Genomic DNA, 25,077 nt, shown 5'->3' with positions numbered 1-25,077 from the left:
TCTCCTCTCGATGGCCGGAGAAAGTTCGCAGCCTCAAAAATATTGCGGCCTCTGCGCATCCCTTTCACTGTCAGATTGATTGCTTACTCCCGGATTCTTCGTGTTGATAAATACATTGAGCAGTGCGCATTCACAATGTTCACGGCGCCGGGTTTTTTGTTGTTTTGGATACCTACTGCATTCGACCGCGTTTTGCATTCGCAGAAACAACATAATAAAATAAATTGTAGTAGGTACTGACAACATACTGTCACCTTTGAAAGACATACATGATTAAAGATACATGATTAAAGGGACTGTTCTCGATTGTCCACCGTATTGGAGATTGACCAATATTTCTTACGGGAAAAATTACGACGAACTGATGATAGTTATTAATTAGCCAAGCCACTTAATTTTTGTCAATCAGTATGTACCTACTAACATCAACTTTTTGTGACGACATCATTTCATTCCTATCAAATCCGATTTTTCACGCATTTCGTGATTATGAGACGTGCCCCGGATACATCCATAGAGTTCACTCCCACATTTGAACAGTTTACAGTGAGTCTTGGTTAGTTTAGCCTTGCTGCCGCAAGATTAGGACGCCGCTCTTAATCGATATTCCTGTCCCGTAAATCAGATTTATTAAACCAGTGTTTTAACATGAAACACCCCCCCCCCCTGCGCTTTCACACGTATTCGTCCGGATCCCTAGGGCGGATTGTTAGTAAGTAGGTACCTTATAATAAGAAGATACTATTTTACGAACATTTTCACATTTTTTAAAATTCATAAGTACCTACCTATTGCAACGTTTTCCAGGTTTCCCTATATAATAGTTACCTACCAACAATAAAATTACTGGACCAGAAATGCTCTTGATATGACTTTATTTTAGAACCAATAATGAATGATTAGGCTTTTGGCCAAGACATTGAACAATCAAAAAGCATTCCTTTGATTAAGATAATACCTATGGATGAATATCTTTAGAATGTAATATTGGTAGAGGGTACAAAATTAATAACATTTGAGAAGAAAAAACTTTTTGCTGGCGGCATAAAAAAGAACATATTATAATATCGTCATTGAACGTAGCATACTAGGTATCTCACTCTTAGACTAAATAACAGATAATATCCAATAAGCCGGCTCACACATCAAACCTCGTCTCGTCTGCAACGTGCAGAATACGTCGATGTGACGTCATAGTTATTCACAAAACATGCGTTGCCAAATGGAGCCCGCACATTGGTGGAATGCGACTTTTTAGTTGCGCATGCGTCTCGGGCTGCGAGTCGAAGCCGCCAGAACTCATACGCACACCTACGAATTGGTCATTCCTATACATACAGGCTCGCCGGTCGCCGCATCTCAATACATCCACTTTCGAGAGGTTACCCGCGACTGTCAGCTCGGTGCCTATGTTCGCGGTTTTCATATGCAACATCGGAGCGACGTTCCTAGAAATTTTGATTTATGGCTGTGCGGCAGACGGGGCGAGTTTAGATGGGAGAGCCGGCCAATGGGTTCGACGGATTTTTCTCCATTATTGAAAATATTCTCAAGAATTAACTTTATCAAAAAACTTTATTCGACAATTAATTTATACTGGCAATAAAAATGCTTTGAAATACCACAAAAATGACATAATAAAATTCTTAAGTGCCGATTATAATAAAACCTGTAATGCAATGCTTTTCACGCTTGTTAAATTTACACTATGCCAACGTCTTAATAATAATAATATTTATTGAAAGTCACGTAAGAATAGGTTGACTTTCCGAAGCCTTTCAAATTATTGTCAGTTTCCTTTTTGGACAATAATTGCGGAAACTATAAATAATTTAACAGAAAAATAAAATTACTAGACATAAAAAAAAACATAACATCGCGTGATAGACCGCATTTTTAATAATAATATTATTTTATATGAGTTTTTATGTTTCGAAAAATCTTCGCCTAGTTAGAATGTTATGTACTATTGAAGGTAAATTTTAAATTAATGGTGGAGTGGTAGCATGCCCGCTTATGAAGGTGTTTTTACAGTAGATACTCCGGACGGTGGACCCAATAGATTGATTGGATGTCCAACAACTATTAAGCATAAAAAATATATATATATATCTACAGGAGGCGGCCAATATGCATTCTGGATTGTAGTCAATTAAAATAAAGAATCGACGTACCTACAGCTTGAACCTGTGTTTACAGCACTCAAACAGCGTCCACTATCAATCCTCACCTGTATAATAAATGCTAAATTTGGCCCACCAACGTCACTCAGTAAGAGGATTATAACATGATAACTGGTATTCTACCCAAAAAGTATCAACCGCCCACTGGGTTAAGGTATCTTAACTACTTCAACTTGAATTTCAATAAAACATTACATTACAGATATCGATAGGAATGATTATACTAGCTAGTTTCCTCACACGTAGTGTAATCGACCATGTAACTATCTACACATTCGTTTTGTTGCGATATCGCTTTGTCACGTCATCGCGGTGATGTACCGCTGACGGGACGATGCTCATCATCAGTGGCACTGTTCTGTTTTGACGTCTGTCGTGTCTGCCGGATCGTGAAGATCGTGATGGATGGATAGTATTTACCTTTTGTCGAATTTCGAGAGCCTGCCTAATTGAGCCGAGTGTCGAAACGCGTCGTATTAATAATAATATTATCGTCATCATTTTGTGCGGAACGTTTTATTATTAATCGGCAAAGGACGTTGCCGGCGAAATGCCGATCGCCGTGGCGAACGATTTCGTACGCCATTTTTTGATTATTTAAATATAATTCCGTACAATGGAGTATTGCAGTGTTTCCCAAAGTGTGGTACGGAAAGATGTAGATGGGGTACGCGCTGCACCGGGCTTTGGCTGCGCCTGGTGCAACAAGCATTGATACGACATCAATTAATACAACATCAATGCTAGAAAGTTTATCGCATGCGGAAGAAGAGCAATAATTGTTGGAATTAGGTACAGACATCTTGAAAAATAAATATAAGGAGTGTACGTTTTTAACATCATTCTGGTTGCAAATGCAATATGTGTATCCAGTTTTAACAGAGAGAGAAAGTCCTGAAATACATCTTACCTTTTCCAACTTCATATATTTGTGAATTTGCTTTTTTAGCATTTGCAAATATTAAGTAAAAACCCCCACCCGGTTTGACACCCACGGTGGCCGCGCGGCTTAAGCGTTGGACTATAACGCCGTGGGTACCAGGTTCGAATCCTGGGTCTGGCTAGTACACATATCGTTTATCAATTTGTGTGTGTGTCAGGGTATGGACCCAATAGGTTAAGTGGCTGACTTCCATTTCTCGTAAAAAACAAAATCTGTTAATACAAACCTCTACTCTGTGTAGGCCCATATGATCCTATTAGGATCGGACATGGTCAAAAAAAAAAAGTAAAAAAAAACGAATAGGCTTTTGGATGTGGAACCGCATCTCAGATTAAAATTAACAACCAAGGAACCAAATAATTACGATGATCTGTCGTCTCAACATAAACAATTTCATCTTTCTCATTGATTATAAAATAAATGTTATTTATAATATAACTTTTATTTATTTTATTTAGAAATATTTTATTATGAATGAATTTTATTTTTCGTTTATTATTATTTTGTTTATGTACTAAAAAGGAAAAAAAATATTTTGATTGTTATTAAAGTATATGCATTTTTTTACGAGGGTACTCAGTGTTACGAAAATTATAGAAGGAGTATACGGATATCGAAAGTTTGGGAAACACTGGTGTACCTAATTTTAACGCCACAATCCTGTGAAAATTATTTTTATAAGTCCGATCATGCCGTTTATTTGCTCATCGCATCGATGTCAAATATAAGTATACATAAACTGACGGCATTTTTTGTCGATTGAGAATTAAATATCAACGTCACAATCTTATTTAGTTAACACTGGTGTAAAGAATAAACCAAGTGCAGTCTTCATCTATATTCTATAACGATGGCGTATTTATAGTTGTTTTAAATTAAATGTGTCCTTAATCTTGATTAAACGTATTCTGAGATCGTTATCGTGCCCTCCCTTTAAATGGCAAAAGATTTCTCCTAGTTTAAAAACTTCCGGCTTTCCTATTTCTTATTAAATATTTAAGACTTGGTTTAATTTTCCTCGTTTCTGAAATATTTGATAATCCACAGATAGCCCAAATATTTTTTTAACATAAACCTGACAGTCTCAATGTCTTAATAATTGTCACATTAATGCGATACTTGGTCCAGAAGATTCCTTGTAGAAGATCGTTAGCTGTATATTGTATTAAATAACCATATTTCCATTCAAATGTAAATATTACGTATGACTGTACCTTAGAGCTAAAATTCTGGAAGTCACATATTCAATATTTTGCAGTTCTAATCTATTCAAAATACTCACTCGCGTTCAGACTAAAACCCCTGCATTCCTCTACTTCTGCATTATTGCAATTAATCTTTTTGCTATAGCTTAAAAATGACTTAAATTGAACATCCACTCTTTCAGCTCTAAAGTATAATAATTGGAATACACACCGTCATTTTAGAAGCAACTATTTTGAAAACCATGTGACATTGAACTCCCAAATTGTCAGCGTTAAGAGAACGTTTAAATCTGCATACTTAACTCAAAATTAATAAAAACGTGACTACCGCACTTTTAGTCCTAAGGTACAGCGTTTTTTCGTTGTTATCAGTGTTATCACAACGTTAAACTATTGTCTCTTTATCACCGAAACCGGACCCAAAACTGCAAATCATCAAATTGATCATTACTTCTTTGATCAGAACTCGTGTCTCATCAAAATAATTTTCATGGTGGTAGTTCCGCAATACTTCTGTAAATATAACGTGAATACTGTCCGGATTTTACTTCACCCAGAGGCAGCATTTTTTGCCACGACTGTACTGAATTTTATCAATGAAAATATTGACGATCGACGTTGATATGGCCAGGGACTTCGGTAGGTACCGGTTAAAATAGCAATAAAAATATCGGTATTTATTATTTTAAAATCTAAGTGTCATATTTTAAAATTAAAGCATACGAATGTGCACTTTTAGATTTACCTACAATAACATTTTATACACATCGCGGCTCGTAGTTATAACAGAACATAAATCTTATAAATTTAATATCATTGCTTTGAACAGGAATGTCCAACGCTTTGATCGTGGATAGATTTTGGTTGATCGCACCATGGCCCATAGAAATTTAATGTCGGTGGGTTCCAGATTCGTATTCTGGGTCTGTAAAATACACATATTGTTTTTCAATTTGTGTTTGGAGTCGGAGTATAATATGTACATAATAGGTTGAGCAAGTGGCTAACATCTATTTTTCGTAAAAACAAAAATCTGTTCAGACAATTAATCCTATTACGATCGAACACGGTTAAAAGAAAAAAAAAGTATGATTTCATTTAATTTTGAAGTGGAAGCATTAACCATTCCTATTTTTGTTTCCTTAACCAGCTTACATGAAAGCCTTTTTCAAATTAACCATGAGGAAGTACGCGTGACCTCGTCGTATTACTTGATTCGTATTGTATCACTCACGGCCTGCCACAGGAGCATGGGACAGAGAAGTTATGAATCTCCACCATTTAGACTGAGCCTAGCTTTCCCATACGTAAAACGTTTATTGTCGAAATAAAAAACCATTTTTCGTATATTGAGATACATTGCCTTTGTTTATGTTTATGGATAATCTCGATTGTGATTTGCAATACAAACGTGCAATAAAATGTGTATTCAATGATATGTACTGAAAACTTAGGATGCATTTTTAAAAAGACAATAAATAAAAGAGTACTTATGTCTATTATAAGTTTCTTCAATATAACATCGTGTAGATACTGTTGTGGCTTATGGTACTTTACGTTGTGTGGCAAAAAAACTAGCCTCGAATCGAGAGGTAGGTAATTGATAATCGTCACTTCATTTTTAAATGAACACATTATTTAGGTATTAATTAATTACACATTCGACAAAGCACATTGGGCCGAGATCGCGACATGCTCTCTCGGCCCGAAAACAACTAGCCATTTTTCAGGTTTTTTTTTCTGCTTGATGTCGAAGCGCTTATGTTAGGTAGGTACTGCTTTCGCAAGGAGAAAGCGCATCTTGTTAAAACGCGCCAATTTCAAATAGATTCACACGCGCCATCGGTACATTATTACGATTGTAATAATACTTCTGGATCTATCCGCACAGCTGACAATAAATTGTCCGGATCCAGTATTTTGGTATACAGAAAACCGGCGTTGCAACCCTGCGTATCTATGCATACGATGTTTTGTGCGATGAAGAAAGTTAACTGAACACTGTTGCGGACTTAATTGTCGTCGCCGATAATAAATCATAAATTTCGCCACTACCTTTTTGCAAACTCTTTTTTGCCATTGCGACATTTTTTTTCGCTTTCATTCTTTCTGCACCTCGATTGTCTTCGGCCTGTTGAATGGGACATTTTTTGTTCGTTTGCCTTCTGCCCGACGAAAGTATCGAAAGTCGTTTTGAAACTTTTCCATCTTATTTTCCGCGCGTTTTTGTTTACTTCTTCACCAGGGAACACAAAAATAAAGGAAGTGGGCTATACCATCTAGGCGTGGCTGTAAGAAAGTACAATTGTCGAGTGTGGGATAAATATGTTTTAATCTTTTTCACATGTGTTCAAGAATATCATGTTATTTTCAATAGTTACGTCTGTTTAAATTTAGTCACACTCCTCGGGCCATCAGTATTTCTTTCTTTTTATAGCCTGACCTTGATTAAGTCGTAAACCAAAATCTGATCTTGGTGTATAGCGGCTGGCTTTCTCAGTTCTATCTTATTGAATCTGTTCTGTGCTCATCACCCATTTTCCATGAAATAGTGTCATCATGTTAGCCACTTTCAATTCGCTGCTGGATGAAGGTCTCTCTTTGCTGCCCCCGTTCTTCTCGGTCCTTAGTCTTTCGTTGTCACGCACTTTTACAAACCTTGTTTGTCTCGTCGATATAGAGGGTTCTTGGTCGCCATTTTATTCTTTTTTTCACACCCATATTATGTTAGTACTGGATGAACACGTTGTTTAAAAACTTCACTCTTCGGGGATAGTGTGAGGTTTCTCGAATATTTATTCAGACGTTAAAATGTATCAGTTGGAATAATTTCGCAGATGAAATAATGTAAATATGAAATTTAGAATTTTACAAGGGCTTGTGTTAATCTCGCAAGTCTCAAGTTCGGTTCTCCTCCCTGACGCATGCCCTGCTGGATCGGCAAAAGGTAGATCCACTTGTTAGTAATGGCGCCGGTCCGCCCCTGACCTTTCAACACCTGCCACGCCATCGTCGGAGATTCTTTGCGACCTGTCGATTCGTTGCAACACTCCGCTGGTCGGAGGGAGGACCGCTGTTTTTTTTGCTCAGCCATTCCGTGCCATATGGCGTGCGGTCACTCATCCTGGCCGTAGTGAGTGACTAACTGGTCACGACTCACCGTAGCCCTGTCACAGTGGAAAGATTAGATATATATTATATAGGTACCAAAATATGCATATTATATTATAAGGTTATGACGTTTCATTTTTTTTATAGCTAATGTCAAATAGAATGGCCTACAATACGGGTTCCCAAAAAATCCCAACCTATGGGTCACGATTCCTGGGGGGTTGGGAGGGTGTCTTCAGCTACTGAACAAATGCATTAAATAATTTCAGTATTTAATAAATAAAAGTCGCGTATAAAATACGCGTAAACAAAACCTAGTTACCGGTGGAAAAGATAAAAAAAAATGTCTTTAAAGCGTCGATGACATTGAGCTACTTAACAAGCTGCTAGTCGGCGAGTTTAAAAGCGGGCGAGTCAGGTAGTGCGATTGTGATGATGACACACAAAACTTTCCACTCGCTCAAAAGCCAACAAACCGTCATTTTTTGTACTATTTGACAGGACATGTTGTATTTAACGTAATCATTAAACTATTTTTTTTACTTGATTTTTTAATCTAATTGCGTAGCGTTCACCTTGCACATTTTTATTATTAGCTAGGCCGCGCCGCGTCTAGGTTCATCGAACTCCTGTCCATTCTTTTGATTCGCAAGAAATCTTCTCAAAATCCATTCGTCTTTTTTGCACGACCAGCCTTGCCGGTAGTAAATTGTTAAATTCATACCTATAGTATTTTGCTCTTGGTTAATTTTGTACTGTATACGGAGGTAGTGAATAACATAATATTATTACATACTTGAAGCAAGCGAATTTTGTTTCATCTCGGTCAAGGCTCCCGTGAAATTTCAGTATCAACGATTGATCATCGGAATTATTCTGTTGTTATTTTTTATTACAATAAAATCCAACTCGTGCTTTTAGCTAATCGTTGTTATTTTCGACTACATACTGATTACTCAGTCTTCTTCTCTTTCGGACGTCTATCAGAGAATTTTCGCTCCCAAGTGGAACATACAAGCCTCCACGGAATAGAAGTTATATTATTATCATCATCAGACGGTTTTGAAGATTTGCTGTTGGCCACTTGCGCAACTCATTGAATCCTTGCACTGGGTAAAACATACAATGAAAAAAACAATAGGTAGGTTCATATATTTCGTCAGTCGTTTCAGAAACAGGCACTTTTCCAACGAAACGAGGATGGGTGCTCTTTGCGTTATCCACTATTAATACTTCTGCACAGCACATCTATTCTATACACAAGACTACTATCGGCAGCTATCGAGGGCAGTTTTGTTTTGTTTTGTATTAGCACTTATTGTAACAATTACAATAAGTTAGTTGTAATTTTATTGTTACCAATAAGTGTTATGTTTTAACAGGACCTTTCTTGAGTGTGCTAATTTTTAGAGCGAGATAGACAGTTTTACTGTTGAATTGTAATACTTCGATACAAACATGAAAAACTACCCTCGATAGCTGCCGATAGCAGTCTTGTGTACAGAATAGATGCGCTGATAACTACTTTTTACCGTCGGTTCCAATGACATTATTTGGTCGCTACATACGCTCTTCGTCCTTAAAAATCATCTGCTGACTCCTTTCGTCAATCTCCAGTTTCCATGCCTTACCATATTATTCCAGTCGTTCTTCACAGCGACATTTCATCTGTTTGGTGGTAGGTATGTCTTTAGGTCGCTTCCGTTGGAGTAGGATCAGGTTATTTTGAAGTCCTGTAATCTAGCATTCTCTGAATATGGCCTGCATTGAAAGCTACTGTAGATGAATGTGAATGGCTAATGGTTCTGTTTCTTGTTGTTTTCAGGGGGAAATTCGCAGCAGTCCGCAAGATCCGGCACTTGGAGAGCGGCATCGAGTACGCGGCCAAGTTCATCAGGAAGCGGCGCCGGCTGGCCGACACCACCAAGGAGATCCACCACGAGGTGGCCGTGCTGGCCATGTGCGCCGACTCAGACCGCCTGGTGCGCCTTCACGAGGTCTATGACACCAAGACAGAAGTTGCCCTCGTCTTAGAACTGTAAGGAGACACATTTTGATCCATTTTCGATTTCATTGATAACGGGTGACGACACCACACCGTCATTATTACGTAATCACTTCAGCCTCGGAGCGTAGGGCGAAAACCGGGTTGCGCCATTACCCGCGGTCCAACGCCACGTCCTCCGCCTCTTCATGTTGACACCGCATCGTGTATATTTTTTATGGTGAAGGGTGTTGGCTACAATGGCTGGTTTCATGAAGTGCCTGTTGAGTGGAACCCCTATTAGGTAAATGACTATTTTCGGGAGTATGGGCCTTCACAGAGTTAACTCTCTTTATGATGAATGGTCGTATCCACTTACCCAACCCGTTGGATCCTTGCTTGGGATTAAACACACATTGAAAAACAACATTGGATTTTCTCCAGGCGTGGGATTCGAACCCGCACTACAGATTGCCTAGAATTAAACTAGTCTCAGATCTCCTCAGGAGAACCTGTAATATTTTACATTAATCTTCAATCTTTCTTTCCAAAATAATACATCTTTTTTTCAAATGCGTAAGTCCAAATCTTTTAAAATATTGGATAATTTATAGGTTATTAGATTTCAAAGCCCTCTAACAGAATGGAAACGTTTCCATGACTAAGGTTCAGTATTTGGCCAACTTTAATGGCACTTTTATTGGTTTCAGCGCTGCTGGTGGTGAGTTACAGCGCGTCCTGGATGATGAAGAACGCGTAAATGAGCCCAACGCCCGCCGAGCCATGCGTCACATCCTGGAGGGGCTGACACACCTGCACGCGCGCGGCCTCGCACACCTTGATATCAAACCACAGAACCTCCTGCTTACCAAGGACCTGCATGAAGGCGGAGAGGTCAAGCTCTGCGACTTCGGCATATCCAGGGTCATCGAGCCTGGCGTGGAGGTCAGGGAGATACTCGGTACACCTGATTATGTTGGTGAGTTTCATCCATCAATCAAGTGTTGTTATAAATTATATTACAATATTTCTTTATTTATTTTATTATTCATGTGCTTGGATAAAATATACCTTGCGATAGTAGTATACGAAATCATCACAGAATGTGAATTTCAAAGCTGCAATCAACGTTACAATTTCTTGAAATTTACGAGTCAATTGCAAACTTCCATAGAAAGTTTTATCAAACAGATTTTACAAAACAAGTATTTAGTGAAAATTTAATTATGTAGGTATATCGCGTCGGCCTACTATGCAAACCTTCTGTCTGTTTTGTGTAAATATTGAGGAGAGAGTTAAAACGTATTATTTGTCTCATTTAATACATTTCTTTTATAAATAAAAAAGTTTTTTCTACAATATTATTTAAAGTACACTCTTATTATCATAAATTAAAAAAAATAAATTTATTAATGAAATGTTATAAATAATACGTTTTAATTCTCTCCTCAACATTTGCATAAAACAGACATAGAAGGTTTGCATAGTAAGCCGATGATATGCATGTACTGACAAAATCATCACAGGTAACTTATGAAGCGAAATATGGCTTGATATGCTTTAAAATAATACCATTTTGTTGTAAGTACAAAACATTTTTATATGATAATAATTATGCAACCTAATGACATGAAAGGCATCAAATTTTTCTCCGGCAATGTTAGTCGGGCCCCTTAGCCTACCCAAAATTCTCAATTTTCAACTAATTATTTTAACATTAATAAATAGTTGTTAATAGGTATGGGTAAGCAATCATGATTGACAACAATTTAAAGCCTTATGTCAATAAGTTAATGTCTGTGGTTTAATATATTTTATAATCCAGCCCACCAAAAAGGTTCCAACTTTCTCTTGCTAAGAATTTCTATATTTAATAAATACTTCACCATACTTTTTGTGATACTTCAAATATTGATGGCAAATTTGTTATATTTCCAGCTCCAGAAATACTATCCTATGAACCGATATCTCTGTCAACGGATATTTGGTCAGTGGGTGTCCTCGCTTACGTATTGCTAAGCGGCTACAGCCCTTTCGCCGGTTCTAACAAACAAGAGACCTTCCTCAACATCTCACAGTGCGCCCTCTCCTTCCCGGAAGACATCTTCACAAAAGTCTCCGATGAAGCCTTCGACTTCATAAGAGCAGCACTCATTATCGACCCCAAGTGAGTTCACTATTCACATTTGGTATTACAGTTAAATCTCGATATAACCGACTAATCTAAGCAACAAGATCCATTATAAAACAAATTAGGTTTTCGAATGGGTGTTTTATAAAAATGACAAATTAGTTTATTTACCTGTTTTTAATTATATTTTGTAGTTAAGTAAACAAATAAACAATGTTCTTAAAAAAAAACAAAGTTTAAAGTTTCAAAAACACAAAAAAGCTCCTGTTTACCCGTCAGACATCGGTGGGCATGTGTTATAACTTGCAGAAATTCACGACACGCAACAATATAACCAATTACAGCATGTAATGCTGTGTAATCATGCGCTGAACATTTTTTACGAGCGGAGTACATACTGGACATTTTGTCCATTAAATCCAAAGTCTGCAAAATCGAGGTTTTACTGTATGTATTGATATGGAAGGGTTGGTTTTTACTTAATTAAAACCACGGATTCGGTGCAATTAAATATTAATATATTTTGCTCTTTACGCAAGATATAAGATATAGATATTGAAGTGACAAACCGTTTGGATTACATTATATGGTACTGTTCGGTTATACCGGAGGCAGCGGAAAACGCATTTTGAAAATAGTCGATAAACTGGATTATTTGTTAGTTTGGGTTAGTTTAGGTTCGGTTAGGTTGGGTTAGGTTAGGTTAGGTTAGGTTAGGTTTGGTTAGGTTAACCTAACAAATAATCCAGTTTATCGGCTATTTTCAAAATGCGTTTTCCGCTGCCTCCGGTATAACCGAACAGTACCCATTATATTATTAAAAGTATATACGCATACTGTTCGCGAAATATAAGGTTGTGATTTAGGTTAGGCGGTTCTAAGGGGTACTTCCCGACTACCTACTAGTAACTACCCTCTATCCCTCCAGCCATGCAGAGTCAAGCAACGGTTCTTTAACTTAACTGTGCCATGATTCATGGAATTCTTTGTATTGCTGTGCATACCGGTCTACCATTCCTCGATCGTCTCATTGAAAGCTACAAATGTTATTATTATGTACGAGTTCTTTCCTTCCCAACTCTATCGATTAATTATTTAATAATTATTGATGGGGGATTTAGGCATTTATTGTTTTATTTGGTGTCAGTATAATATTATTAGAAGTTTACTTTTAATAGGCACGTACTGGCTGAGCGAGCAGCCTCGCGTGGCCGCGAGGCAGCTTCGCCATAGATAATATACGTAAAAGTCTCGCGATGCAAAATGTTCAGTCAGTCAGTCTGTACGCGACTCATCCAAGGCAAACGCACGCGCCTTCTCGCCGAGCGTTGCCACGACCGATACAATCGTTGTCGGTTTATCGATGCTCAAAGGTGCTGCGCGCGGCTGCCTTGCGTGTGTTTAATTAGTTGCGAGCACGGGTGTGAGCTGCCTCGCGCAGCGATTTTCACGAAGCAAATGCCCGAGGCTGCTCGCTCAGTCAGTAGGCGGGTAATGACGTTTATTAAATTACCGTGTTTTTTTTAATAAATTATCGATATTTCTTACATGTTTTCATACATTATAAAGCCATTTTAAGTTTTTAATACATGTGAAAATAGTTACTGTCCATCAATCTACTAATAGATTAATTCACTCTTAAGGTCCTTTTAGACATTTTGGTCAAGGTTTCTGTCTTGGTCGTTCGGGCTATGTATATTTACGTATCCACTAAAAATGAATATTATTTTTATAATACTTTCTAAACATATCGGTACCCATATTTGAAGAAATAATACAATTTCAATTGAAATTAGAAAAGTAGTATGAAAAATACGGCAACATAGTAATTTACACGTCAATTTAACTGGAAACTCTAAAAACGGATACGGTAACTGATGGAAAATCCATGTCACGTCTCCGTTTCGGTTTCAGTCGGCTGCTTCAGTTTCGTATTTATACGTCAATTTAACTGACAGTCCGACTGAAACGGAGACTGATCGGACGGCAGAACTGATCGTTTAAAAGGACCTTTACATAGACTGTCACTAATAAAAATAAATTACTTTACACCACCTACAGATAACAGATAGGGATGTCAAAAAAGTTTACTTTAAGTTATTAATCAAAATACTTTTACCTGTAAATATTGACACTTTCTTTCCATATAATACCTACTCTACCAATTAGGATTTTTTTTCATTATGATAATATACAATACCAGAATCATGAATGGATACTTTTTATGCGGGTATTATGATATCAATAAATAATAACATTTTGTGTATTCTTAAAATATGCGATTTTCAAAAACTAACGTGAACCATTTTCTTTGTTTTTCAGGGGCCGTATGACAGTTCAGCAATGCTTAGATCATCCTTGGCTGAACGAAGACTCCAAGCTTTCCTATACAACTCAAGACCTGGAAGATTTATTGACTCCCTCGCTCGAAAATTACAAAGACTCCCAATTGTGCGTCGTCATACCTGAAAATGGTGGCACCACTAACGGAGACCAAACAGAAGACAGCGAATCAAACAATTCAATCCTAGCACACCTGAAACATCCGCATCACAGAGAAACCTCTCCGGCCTTCCCGGACGCTCCTTCCACCCCGAAAGTCAGCCGGAAGTCGCACCCCGGTTCGCCCACTTCCGTGCTCAACCTCTGCAAAAAATTTCAAACGGACACCACCAAGTTATCTACGGAGAAGAAGTGCGAAGCAAACAGCATTTACACCGGGAAATCTGTATCGGGCGTTTGCAAGGCATTCGAAGCGGTCAACGGAAAATCCCACACCAAAGAAAACAATCCGCTGATGACTTCAAACGGAACCAGCAACGGTAGCAGCTGCAATTCTTGTGTCAACTACGACACCGACGTTAGGAAATCCTCCGAGTCATCGTACGACTGCCCCAAATGCGAAGTGCAGTGCTGCAATCTAGTATCTACCCACAAACACAATGGTGGCCCTATCAATCACGTCGATAGAGCGATCCTCTGTTGATATTTAATCGGGGCCGTGTGCGCCTGCTATCAGATCGCGGTGCACAAGCTGTGTATTGATTTCTTCGAGTGAGGCTGGCTTCCTTTTACTTGACCACCCCCTGAATGCGGAGTGACGTTTTACTAATACTGTAATAACTATTAAAGATCGATAACTGTTAGGATTGTGCCATCGTATAAATCTATAAATGCATTATAATAGTAGGTATATATTTCATTAAATAATAAAATAATCTCTCAAATTGTTAACAGTACACAGAAATTTTCGTGAAGCTATTCATATCATTTCAATCGCCCGATGTCATAACTTTATATAATAAAATTATATATTGATTGTACTATTGTATAATTCTTATGGTTAAATTGAGTGGCTGGAAAACTTAATAGTCTCGTGGATAAATGATAAATTTCGTACGAATTTGTAGATTTATTGTTACAAATCGAAGGTTTATATTGGCGGTGTAACCGGCTACATGACAATACAACCTGAGCAGTCCGTCGATTATACGCGGTGATGAGGCGTCTGCCAATGTAATAATAATATTAGCTAAATGGTGCTTAACTCTTAAATGTACAAATACCAGTGATTACTTCAATGTTAGACAATTGAATTCTCTTGGCGAGAATGACAACTGCCTTATTAGAGTGCCAACCTTAAACAAAGTTAACATTTAGATACTAATGTAATGTATTCACGGATGAGGATGGATCATTTTCCTTTGACCGATTTGTTTGATTCGTATTTAGTGATATAGATTGACGGATAAACGGTAAAATTTACTACTTAGCACAATTATTAAACTTGACTCTTTATAATGATGGATGATTATCGTGTCAAATCTTTCGTTCAATTGAAAATGATCTCCGATTCGCAGGTGTTTTGAAAACACAGCCTTGCATCGTTATTGAGTACAATTCAATGAAAATAAAATTAATTGTCATGTAAATACATAAATTATCAATAGTGTTCCCATCATTCTCAGTGTTAATATTTTTATCCGGGGGTTCTAATTGAAAATTTCTTGTAATTTAGCCAGTATCTACATTTTGGATCCATTCCCTACTAGAGTTTAAGGGTGTATTGTGTATATAATAGTTGTGTATGTCGTCCAGGGTAACTCTTAACTGCCTTATTGTTCAAATTTAATGTAATATACCATCAAATCAAACGTACTATCGCGCCCATCTGGCGGCGCAAACATTATGAATGAGTATGTATGTATTTGTTAAGTTGCTACAAAACAGATTCCAAAATTCTTTTTCGAGATCTATTGATCCATAACATGTGATCCTTGTGAGGGGGCAGGCCCAGCGAATAATGAATGTAATATAATATGCTACATGAAACCTTGTCATACTGGTATCAACCTTGAATCCATCACTGTTATTTCACTATAAAGCTTCGTCTCATTGATAACTGGTCGCCGTCTGAAGACGGACCCTTGTGAACTGCTCTAAACTAAAAGTTTAGGAGCAAAATTGCTGAATCTATAAAGAACTGGCTGGTCCAAAATGTTTCACTCTAAATAATTTACCAAAGTTATAAAGATGAGAATACCTATTCAAAATATTTTTTTTCAGACCTTCACTGTTTCGTTTGTATTTATGTTCATATTACTGTTTTATAAAACATTTATTTAATATGCATGCCATGCCTATAGACATTCTCGGAGAAACACAGACAGTATGAACACCTACCTTTTTGATTTGTCTGAATATGGTTTCGTTGAGATATTTATTTTGATGCGTGGCTGCATTTATCACTACAGAAATATGCTAAGAGGTACGGCATCAAAACAGTGTTACTTAAATTACATTGATTACCTAAACACACACGTCACAAAAAATTAATTAGTCACTACCACGGAAATCTGGTTTAACCCTTATGGCACTTTTATAAATTCAAATGAAATATTATTTTTTCTTAAAATATGGGTACTACATACGACCATTAATAAATTTGGGAAGTTACTATAAAACTAATATATGTTTTTGGTGGAGAAAAAGTTACATAATATATACATATTATGAAAAAAAAAATACAATATGGTACAGTGTTGCCATCTTTTTCTATACTTACTGATTATATAGTACGATTATCTAGTACGGATACGATTTGGCATACTAGGCGTAAAATTATAGTACATATAACATTTTTACAAAGTATTGTACCTACTATAAATTGTACGGTGTTCGAGATTGATACTGCGTCATGCCATATTGTCATATTTTTGTGATGACATCAATTTCAGTTAAATTATTATTTCTTCAATTATATGTACTATATAGCATATCTTATCGATGAGATTTGGAAGTTATGTAGTGCAAATGTAACATTCGTTTTTTGTGACATAAATTATTAAAAAAATATATTAAATATTTTGGAATAACATGCTCTATAGATGGTTGAGAACCACAAACTTTTCAAAAAGAATGTTTATCACTAAATGCAATTATAATTAATTATTTAAATAAATCTATCTTCAAATAACTAAACTTGCTCCGTGTGTGTCTCGTTAATTGAAGAAATAATTCGCTGACAAAAGGTTGAATCGACTGTGAAGTACTTATGTAATGTTTTTCTGCGATTTTTGGACATGTTTTGTAGCAACTTATGTTTGATAGAGTTGCAGCCTTATTCATTTCAAAAATGTGTATATGTAATAAGATGATTTCACCAATTTAGTATTGAATACTGATTTTTGTATACAGTTCATTAGTTGGACGGTCGAATCGAAGTCATGTTAATATGTACATTTTTCATACTATATAATAAGTTGTAACCTAACATGCTTTATAATATGAGTTTATTAAGCTCAAAGCTCCTCTGTAATGGCGGAAGACACCAGACAGAGAGTGTGTTTTTTAATATTGGGGTTTATTTTAACTATCATTTCTTCATTTAAATTAAACCAAGGCGTGTATGAAAGTTTCGATAAGTGTCTTACTATCCTCAGATGAACTATTTTCTTGAATACAGTAATGCGATCATTCGATAAATTGATAATTATAAATCCCAGCATTTCATACATTACATTATCTTAGGATAGCGTGATTTTTGTATTTAATCTATTTTTCTTTTTAAAAAATCTTATTTTAATTATATATTTCATCCATATTAAACTATGATATTTCATCATGATCCACATTCCCTTTATTTGAATGACGACAAGATCATTTTATTTAAACAATAATGTGCCTACCCTAATTCAAAAATTACAGCCAGTGCTTTTTCTATTATTATCAATTGATGGATCATGTTTCATCTGATTCAATAATTAAAATTATCAATTTAAAATTGACAGTAGCATAATAGTTTTATTTGGAAATGTCCTACCTATCGAATTAATTATTTTATTTTAACTCTTTGTCTTTGACGACATCATTTTATTTTTCTTAATTTTTTGAACAAAAAAAACAATTTCTTTTTTTTTTCTTTTTTTTTGTAACTTAATGTTAAAACGGTAAAATTATTTGTAATTATTATATTTAACTATTGCATATTTATTTAATTTCACTTTTTATTTTTACTTAATTGTACGCATTAAACTATAGATTTAAAATAAATATATTTTATGACATCGTTCATAATACACTAATAAAATTAAAACTGGTTTTACCTCCGAAGGGAAGAGCGTGAGAGAGAGAAAGATAGAAAGAGAGAAAAGCAAAATATGAAATCATATTATTGTCAGTTGTTATTATTGTATAGTTGTAGCTATTTTTAGTTTCTCTTTTGTAATTTTGATTGTCCTTCAAGATGTTTACAGATGTTTTCGTAACACACTTGTATAAAATAAATTATTGTGATACACTAAGAAAATATTTTTTTCCTTTTATATACTATATAATATATATCGATATTATCGAGGGTATACTGACAGAACGCATTATTTTAGTTTTTGCTGTTTTTCTGTTTTAAGTGCCAAAATGTATACAATTTTACGCTCTACGTCCTGGTAAAACGCAAAAAGGCATATGAAATAATGGTGAGAAAATAGAAACATTATTAAATCATATTGTTATTTTTTTATTCTGATAGAAAGCATGATAATGACCTAATGCGTTCTGCGTATTCAAAATACAGGACTTGTAACATGTCGTATATTGTGTTTGCCATAAAGGTTAGTCTTTATAATGTAGAAAAAATGTTTTTAAATCATAAGAAAATCTACGTTGGAGAACGCTTTGAAAAAAAAATTAAAGTCCTTTTTGCGATTGTCTCAGAACTTGTTTTAATGAGTTAATGCTTTCTGTCAGTATACCCTCGATATCCACTATTTCAGACATTTCCAACTTGAAGTAAACTGTCATCTACTAAATAGCAATGATCTACCAGAATACCACATTCTCCCATTGTATTTTTCAACTTAAACAAACATAATAATTGGCTGACGACACAAACATGGCAAATTAAACAACATTCGGCTTTCACCATCATAAATAAACACTCAATTTTGAATTCATCATAAAAATGTTAAGTTTTCGACATCTTTTGGGCACTCATTGCATTCATCATCAAATTATTCTCCTACCGTGGTGCAAAGGACAGAAAGGGGAACTCTATGCCTCGGTTTAAAACGCTGGGATTTTCATCTTCACTTTCGTTCACTCCTGCAGCAGGCTGTAAGTTTCCTCCCTTCATTTGAAAGTGACTCACGTTAACTGAAGAACATAAAAATAGAAATGGTTCATGTTTCCCCGTCAAAACTGTATAAAATCATATTACATTACAGATAAATGTACACGCGTTTTATATTTTCTATCTGGTGGACATGCCTACCCTATTTTATACTCCTCACAACTGAAAATTCCTCTATGGAATATTTGGGATACAATAACTTATTTCAGCGTACGTAATATAGAATATTAATGAATATGAGATACAAAATAAATGAATAAATAATTGATGCAATAACAAGGTGGACATAGAAAACATTGTTAAATCAAACATTACATGTTAATAAATCGTATAAAGTGGACGGAGAAATTAAAAACAAATGCATTCAAAGAAACACAGTTATTATAGGGAAGCAGGTCACCAGAGGACGGTAAAAAAAAAGGACATGTAATATACAATACCATTATCCAGATTTTTTATGAATCTGGCTTGGGGCAACTTATTTTAAATGAGATTAGAAGTTAACAAACCAGTTTCACTCGATTTCTATGATGATTCGTGGTTCTGCAGAGTCAAATCATTTGACAATTGTACCTGAGATTGGTTTTATATGTGAATGTGTAATAGTGAAAGATGTGAGGCTGCATATTGACTGTAAAGTATATTATCATTTTTGTTCCGAAGCAGACCATATAGACAAGAGAGAGGAGGTTATATTGACAGATGTTCTATTAAGGAATGGTAATCAGACGTTCGCCCCAACCCATTGGGCCCTTACACTGCATCAAACAGATTTAAGAACAATGGCACCAGTTGTGTAAAAAATGTATGTACCAAAGAAGTTGATAGAAATCTTCTTCTATAGAGATGGAGTACTGTCTATATAGTATGACAGCATAAAAGTGAACCTTTTGATATTCGGTTGTGTTCAGCTGTTTTCAGCCAGTACACGAGTGTCTAAGAAGGAAACAGCCCCGTATTACACATAGAAAATCGAAAAAAAAAGTTACTATCAATATGAATAAATTATTAAACTACTGTCAACAACAAGATCTCGGCGATAACAGAAAGTCGCATGTAGAAGATTTTTTCTGTTGTCATTTTTTGAGAAAACCAATCCGCCGAAATTAGATTTTTTATTTATAACAATTCCATTCTCAGTAATTCACTTAGAAGCCCAACTATTATTCGATAATTAACAATAAAAAAATAAATTCAAATAATTTCATCTCTTAATTATTAGTATTATGATAAGTACCTAGTTAGGTTAATTAATACTCGGTAATTATTGAGTTTGGAAGGAAATAAATCATTAAACCCACATTAACTGATTATATTGCTACAGGAATTTATTAATTAAATAATTAGGAGAATAAAAATTATGAATTAAAGGCCCACATGCCCTACGTAGGTCAAAATGGAGGTTTTATGGTATTTTCAAACCATTAGCCTGAACATTCCTTAAACGTAGATAATCTATTTATATAATCTTGAAGCCTTATTATCCTTTATATTTATTGACTGCATAAAGTATTTTTATTACCTACCTACATAAAATAGTATTCTTTTAAACATCTCGATCTAATGTTTTAGAATATTTCAGTACATAAATGTGCAGTGGTGTTAAGATTTTTTACATTTATTAATTTTTAAACGCATTTATAAAACCATTAAGTAGTAAAATTTATGTTGACATTGTTATAGTGAAATATTTACAATAAAAAATTATATCTATAATCTCTGTGATCCCAAATTTGACAAGAATTAGGAATTATATTATTCAAAAAATCGGCAAGATTACCACATTTCAAGATAATTCTAAATGTGATAAAACAGTGGCTAAGCTACAACATACGGCCGTAGCCATAAATTGACAAACTATAACTAAAGTAGGGAGTAAGGTCATGTTAACGCGCGTGTTTGAACATGTACTGAATTGAAAAAAAATCGCAGTCGAAACTTTTCATTTAGGTTGATTTATCTCACAACAGAACATTTATTGGTGTGAAACATGTTTTGCAAACTATTTTTTACCATGATAATAAGAGATTTGGTATTTGCGTTATTTTATAATTTTGATTTTATGTGAATAGTGATAACATCAATAAAAAAGTAGTGGATTTAAGCCATTAAAGTTAAGAAAGCTAAGAGCTCACCGGTGTGTCGCATACCTACTAACCATACAAGCTAAAGACGCACCGGTGAGTTCACACTATTACGCGTAAATTAATATTATTTTTCAGTTGGTGTTATTGAATATTGGTCCGACATCTGTTAATGACTCACAAAATGAATAAAAAGTTTTTGTTTCGACAATTTTTATAAGAGAAATTCAATCAAAAGTTATCAAGCAATTGCTAGATGAACATAATAAAAAAACGAACACTCGTAAGCGGAAGTCTGTTACATTACATTCCCGTATTGGAGCAAACACACATTTTATGGATTTTTTGCCCACTTCTACATCCGAGCCATCTACTTCTGCAAGAAGTATAAGTAGAAGGCGTTGTGTGGTATGTGCTGCCTCAAAAAAAAGAACATCTACAAAATTCTTTTGCAAGCAATGTAATGTGTCCTTATGTGCAGTGCCATGTTTCGAAACATACCACACAAAAATAAATTTTTAATCTATCATGTACGTTATATGAACATCATAAAGCACTATTGTGAACATATTTCTATTTATCGTGTCAATAATTTTATAAAATCGCTATTTGTGACAACCCTAACATCATTTAAATTTTTAATTGTGTGGACTATTTGAGGCTAGTGGGATATTATTTGTTATTTTTGCATTAAACTTTATTTTTCTAAAATTAATTCTAATACGGTATGTTATTATAAATTGTGTGTGACAACCCTAAGTGCTCGTCCGTGGTGGTTTGGCGGGCGCGGGGCGGCGGCGGGGCGGGCAACTCAAACGTATGAACACGTCTCGACGTGTCCGTAGACAATGCGCGGGGACGGGTGTTCGCGCGTGTTGTTTTGGCGCGTCTAGCTCGACGCAGGCAAGATCGTACATGCGTCGGGCTCTTCCCATACTGCGCGCATAGAGGTGTCCGCACTGAATAGACGGGCGCCGACGCGGGAAACGAGCGAGTAGCGGGTGTCTCAAACCATCATGAGCTTACCGCGCGCGTCTGGTGTATTTATGGTATTATTTTCACAAAGCATAGATAGTGCTCAGTGATGTAAAGTAGGTATACGTTTTATAACGTTGCACTTTTTACTACACTGATACGCCTCTTTGCCTTATTACGTCGCATAAAATTATATCAAATGATATTCACTTGTATTAATATAATATGTAGTACTAAATAAATATATATTATGTAAAAATAATATCTTTAAATTTCAATAATTCTTAACGCACATATAATATTGTATACTTATCTTACTTACAGTTATAAAGGTAGGTACATAAAAAAATGTTTTTTTTGTCTATAATTATTCAATATTCTTTCTCATTTATCTCTTTATCTAATTTCTCTGTATTTAAATTATAATATGATTAACTATAATTATTATAATTTATATGGAAACTTTGCTTGTTGCAATATCTTTTTCTAGTCTATTTTATACATATTTGTAGTCTATGTAACTGTTTGTTTTCCTTAATAAAAAAATATAAACATAATACAAATAAAATATATTAAGTAGGTACATCATTTCCATCCTAGAGCCGGGGTGCAAAGTTATGAAGTGTACATTCTACACCTACATTCACACCATATGAACCGAAAAGTCTTTTTTAAACTTTAACTTACATATTATCCAATATATAATCAAAATATAAAATCGACCAAGCGTACTTGATGGAATTTGAATTTAAATTCATATATTATATAAATTTACCAAATAAACAGGAATTAACTGTATCAGATGACAGTGTGTATTCACCATTGGTGGTATTTGAAGATGCCAAAAGGCGATAGTCGGATCGCAAAAAATGACTCAAAAGGAATAGAAAAAACTTAAATCAATTAGAATATACTTAATCAAATATTTTCTCATGTTACTCTTTTTCGAAAAACTTGTCTGGTTGTTCCCGCAGTTTCTTGTATAAGTTATAAAATTCTTCTGTTAAATTAGTGCTTTCCATATTGATTTCATTGGCCCCATATTTTGCTGCAAAGTTTTGCCATTTCAAATAGGAGTTTTCCAGTAAAAGCTTTTCTGTGTTTATGGTTTCCTATCCCTGATTTGACGCTGAACACGACTGGACGCGCGCGGGCTACTACCAATGACGTATTAAATGGACAACTCATTTCATATCGGCGAGCACGAGAAATAGTGCACGAAACTTATTCACAGATGTATAGGTAGACATCACGTGATCATATGACGTTGCATTTCCATTATACGATATCAAGCTTCGAGAATTTAGAGTAATATAGCCTTTATTGTAACGGCGTATTAATGTCATCGCGTTAGAATTCTCGGGTTACTTACGTCTTCCGGAGATTCAGCGAAACGCTTCCAGGCATTCAGCGAAACGATTCCAGACGCAAACTGGGAATTCTGCCCTTAATTAATAACTTTAAATATTTTTGTAACTCGTTATTTTTATTATTATTCTTTTTGTTGTGTGTATAATAAATACATGCCTTTTATCAATTAATAACACAATTTCGAAGTATGAATACAGAAGAAAGTAGGTACCTATGATAATAATACAAGAGAACGGAGGTAGATAAATATAACAAAAAAAAATAGTCAAACACAATTAAATTTTTATTGAACGCCATTTATTCGAGATAAAAACAGGTTATAAAAATATATTATTATTGTATGTTTGACGTATGTATCTTCGTACATTTATTTTCAAACAGGCGATACCAGTTTCATCATTACGACATTTTCAACTGAAAGTTGATCCGTGGAAAATGTTATAACAACGATACCCGTATATTATCAAATCATGGTAATGATAACAATGGTATTGTTAATTTAATTATTATGACATAAACAATGAAAACAAAAAATATCAAGAAACAAGTTATAAAAAATACACGATAAGCAGACCAAACGTTGCTTAGGGGCGCCACATTATGAGGGGCGGCAAATTATGGAAGAAATACGAATATTACGTAGTTTTGAGAAAAGTTGTTTGTCTAAACAAAATATTCTTTGCTACGGCGCTAACAAACCATACAGTGTACAAATAAATATCAACGAATATGTAATTAGATTTTCACGTTTTGATCATATTGCTTTGCTTAAGATGTTTGAGATTAAACAATAACATATTATGATGGTTATTGAATTGCAATATAATAATTTGGTATAATTTGAAGCGGCGTTTAATAAGAATATTTTGAAACTGAAAATTGATCCGTTGAAAATGTTTTAATGACAAAACCAGTATCAGTTTATTGGAGAAAATATTATTTCAGCATGAAAATGATAACAATTCTATTACTATTTATTTAAATATTATAGAATCACAACAAGAAATGACAATAAAATCAAGAATGAAGTTATAAAAAATACACGATTAACGTTATATTATAGGTGCATGTTTTAATAATTCAGAGAGCAAGCAAACAGAGAAAACAACAGAAAGTAAATAGAAATATTCATAAAAAGTAAATGGAGCACATGATATGAGATTATTATCTTTTGTTAATCGACGAAGTCCATTCCTTGTCGTGATGAAATGTTTTCTATCAAAATGATCAGAACATATTACACATTCATCCGATGGTGTCCAACATGGATCGCATCTTAATACTCTAAGTATATATGTCCAATGTAATCGCCTTTCTGCTTTGCGAGGAACTCTAAAATTTAATGAGAGATAATAATGACAATAAAACCGCTAAATCCATTGACATAATACTACTATTCTCCCTTCTTCATTATTTCACTTTTTAATTTGTAGCGATTCAATTATAAAAATATATACTTCACA

The 25,077-nt window shown here is 34.9% G+C and overlaps 2 protein-coding genes across 2 annotated transcripts in view; one reads left to right on the top strand and one right to left on the bottom strand.

Moving 5' to 3' along the window:
- The window catches only part of Drak (Death-associated protein kinase related), a 352,172-nt gene extending 335,631 nt beyond the window's left edge, over nt 1-16,541 (top strand). Inside the window, exons 2-5 of the mRNA XM_085958187.1 lie at nt 9,268-9,480; nt 10,137-10,405; nt 11,365-11,593; nt 13,880-16,541. Coding sequence (XP_085814313.1) covers nt 9,268-9,480; nt 10,137-10,405; nt 11,365-11,593; nt 13,880-14,543 — 1,375 coding nt within the window. The 3' untranslated portion in view covers nt 14,544-16,541. The remainder of the gene's footprint in view (nt 1-9,267; nt 9,481-10,136; nt 10,406-11,364; nt 11,594-13,879) is intronic.
- A 2,036-nt stretch (nt 16,542-18,577) lies between these two features.
- LOC147064876 (RWD domain-containing protein 4) overlaps nt 18,578-25,077 on the bottom strand; it is a 378,341-nt gene continuing 371,841 nt past the window's right edge. The window contains exon 6 of the transcript XR_015071938.1: nt 18,578-18,808. The gene's annotated coding sequence lies outside the window, so the exon portion shown is untranslated. The remainder of the gene's footprint in view (nt 18,809-25,077) is intronic.

Source organism: Rhyacophila brunnea, unplaced genomic scaffold (assembly GCF_057557595.1).
Source record: "Rhyacophila brunnea isolate RB1 unplaced genomic scaffold, BYU_Rbru_1.0 scaffold_7, whole genome shotgun sequence".
NCBI lineage: Eukaryota > Metazoa > Arthropoda > Insecta > Trichoptera > Rhyacophilidae > Rhyacophila > Rhyacophila brunnea.
The sequence above is the reverse complement of the archived record's forward strand: the minus strand, read 5'-3'. Positions and strand labels throughout refer to the sequence as shown.